At 35.4% G+C, this 1738-nt stretch overlaps 1 protein-coding gene across 1 annotated transcript; it reads right to left on the minus strand.

Annotated features, from left to right (window-relative positions):
- Positions 1–963: 963 nt before the first annotated feature.
- Positions 964–1476, minus strand: LOC149173997 (uncharacterized). Its single transcript, XM_089420706.1, has one exon. The coding sequence runs from the start codon at positions 1474–1476 to the stop codon at positions 964–966; it is 513 nt and encodes a 170-aa protein (XP_089276832.1).
- Between the last annotated feature and the right edge of the window lie 262 nt (positions 1477–1738).

Genomic DNA, 1738 nt, shown 5'->3' on the forward strand with positions numbered 1-1738 from the left:
AAAATTTCTACCAAATCCTAATGATGTGATTAATCTGAAAGACATCTATCTACAATATGGATCACAAAAGTATGAGATCTAAGATTCAAGATGTTGTTGACATACCCAAGGGTACATATTTTTAAAGGAAAAGATGAAAATTTATTTTTTAATAATATTTTTGGCTTATTATTTTATTCATTTACAATTTTTCTAGTTGTGGATTTTACTCAAAATTATCCAAAGTAGGTACTCATTTAATGTAGAATTTAAAAAGTACACATCCAATATGTGCTTACACTCAACATTTAAGTAAACCTATAAGAAGATAATAAGAAAATACAATTAAAAAGATGCAACTTTCTTATTTTTCCTCCAAAAATCCATAACTTTTTTTATTATTTTAGTTATCATTTTATTATTTTCCTTATAAGGTTAACCTCAAAATTGTCTTATTGATAACATAGAATGGAATGTCTACCCCTCTACCCTCAACTAGAGTTATGAGTTTGAACCTTCTAAGTCTTGTTCAATGTCCACATATACATGAGTAATAAAAATTGACATAGTATCCACTCATACCATAATGATCAACATGGTAAGTCAACTTATGAGAGGCATGAATTTCTTATATAAATCATAATTAGTACAATTCTTGCATATTCAGAAAGTAATTGATATATAAAATATGGAATCGTGGTAATTCATAATGAGTTTGGGACTCAAGACCTTGAAATGATTCTAAATTTTTTTCCATCTCCAATTTTACAAATTAAAACCTTCATTAAAATACTCCTGCACATAAATTCCTCGCAATAGTTTTCAACTTTTAAAACATCAAAATAAATAAAAACTAATATAATATACAATCCAATCGTATCTTCCCCATTTTAATGTACAATATGACCGAAACCTTTTTAATGAATGCACAGTACAATATCTTAGTACTCTAAAGAACAAAGTTCTCTCCTTTGTTGACCTACTTCATGACCTTTTAGAAAAAAAAAGAAACACAGCTAAGCCGAGCAAGCCCTGTTGGTAGGGTAGGAATGTTTTCTTCCTCAGCTCCTCCGCCTGAGCCCTGTTTGCTTTGTAGTGAAGCTCGTGCGCTGAAACCCGAACCCCCCTCCTCTTGGGACCCGATATATAATGAAGCTCCTGGGCTGACACCGGGATCCCCTCCCTCTTAGCAGTTCTGTTAGCAGTGGTGTCGGTCATCTTATTCTTCTGTCCGGGTTTTCCTTGAGCCGAAGCGGTCGCCTCCTCTTTATCTGATGATATTGGCCTCTTTGCATAGCTTGAAAAGGAAAGTTCCATCTCATCCCTCTTCAGCTTTCTGCCCTCGCTCTTACTTCTACACACAAAAATATCTCTTAAACTATGTTTTCTCCTTGACCCTCTCGCGTTCGGGAATGCCACAGGCGACATCGTCACGGAAAGCGCTTCTCCATCCATGCAATCGGATATTGTTTTACTGAACTCAAAAGTGGAATCCATTGCTACCGCTACCAATGGACACAATCTACCGTACAGGCTGCTGCAGACAGTTGGGGTTTTGGATAAAAGAAGATGGCGATGCGATATAGGGGGAAGGAGGCGAATTTTAAGGAGTCATGATAAGCACGACAACAAAGACACTGATTGAATATGCGTAAGCCATGACTTTATACTGTGCGCAGTTGTGATTATAATAATAATGAAAATGGTAAGGTTATGGTAAAGTTCGGTATCAAAATGGTATACAAATTTCGTCGTATGC

This window comes from Pinus tabuliformis, chromosome 4_1, assembly GCF_031772625.1.
Source record: "Pinus tabuliformis cultivar Carrire ecotype Pingquan chromosome 4_1, CPIR1, whole genome shotgun sequence".
Lineage (NCBI taxonomy): Eukaryota > Viridiplantae > Streptophyta > Pinopsida > Pinales > Pinaceae > Pinus > Pinus tabuliformis.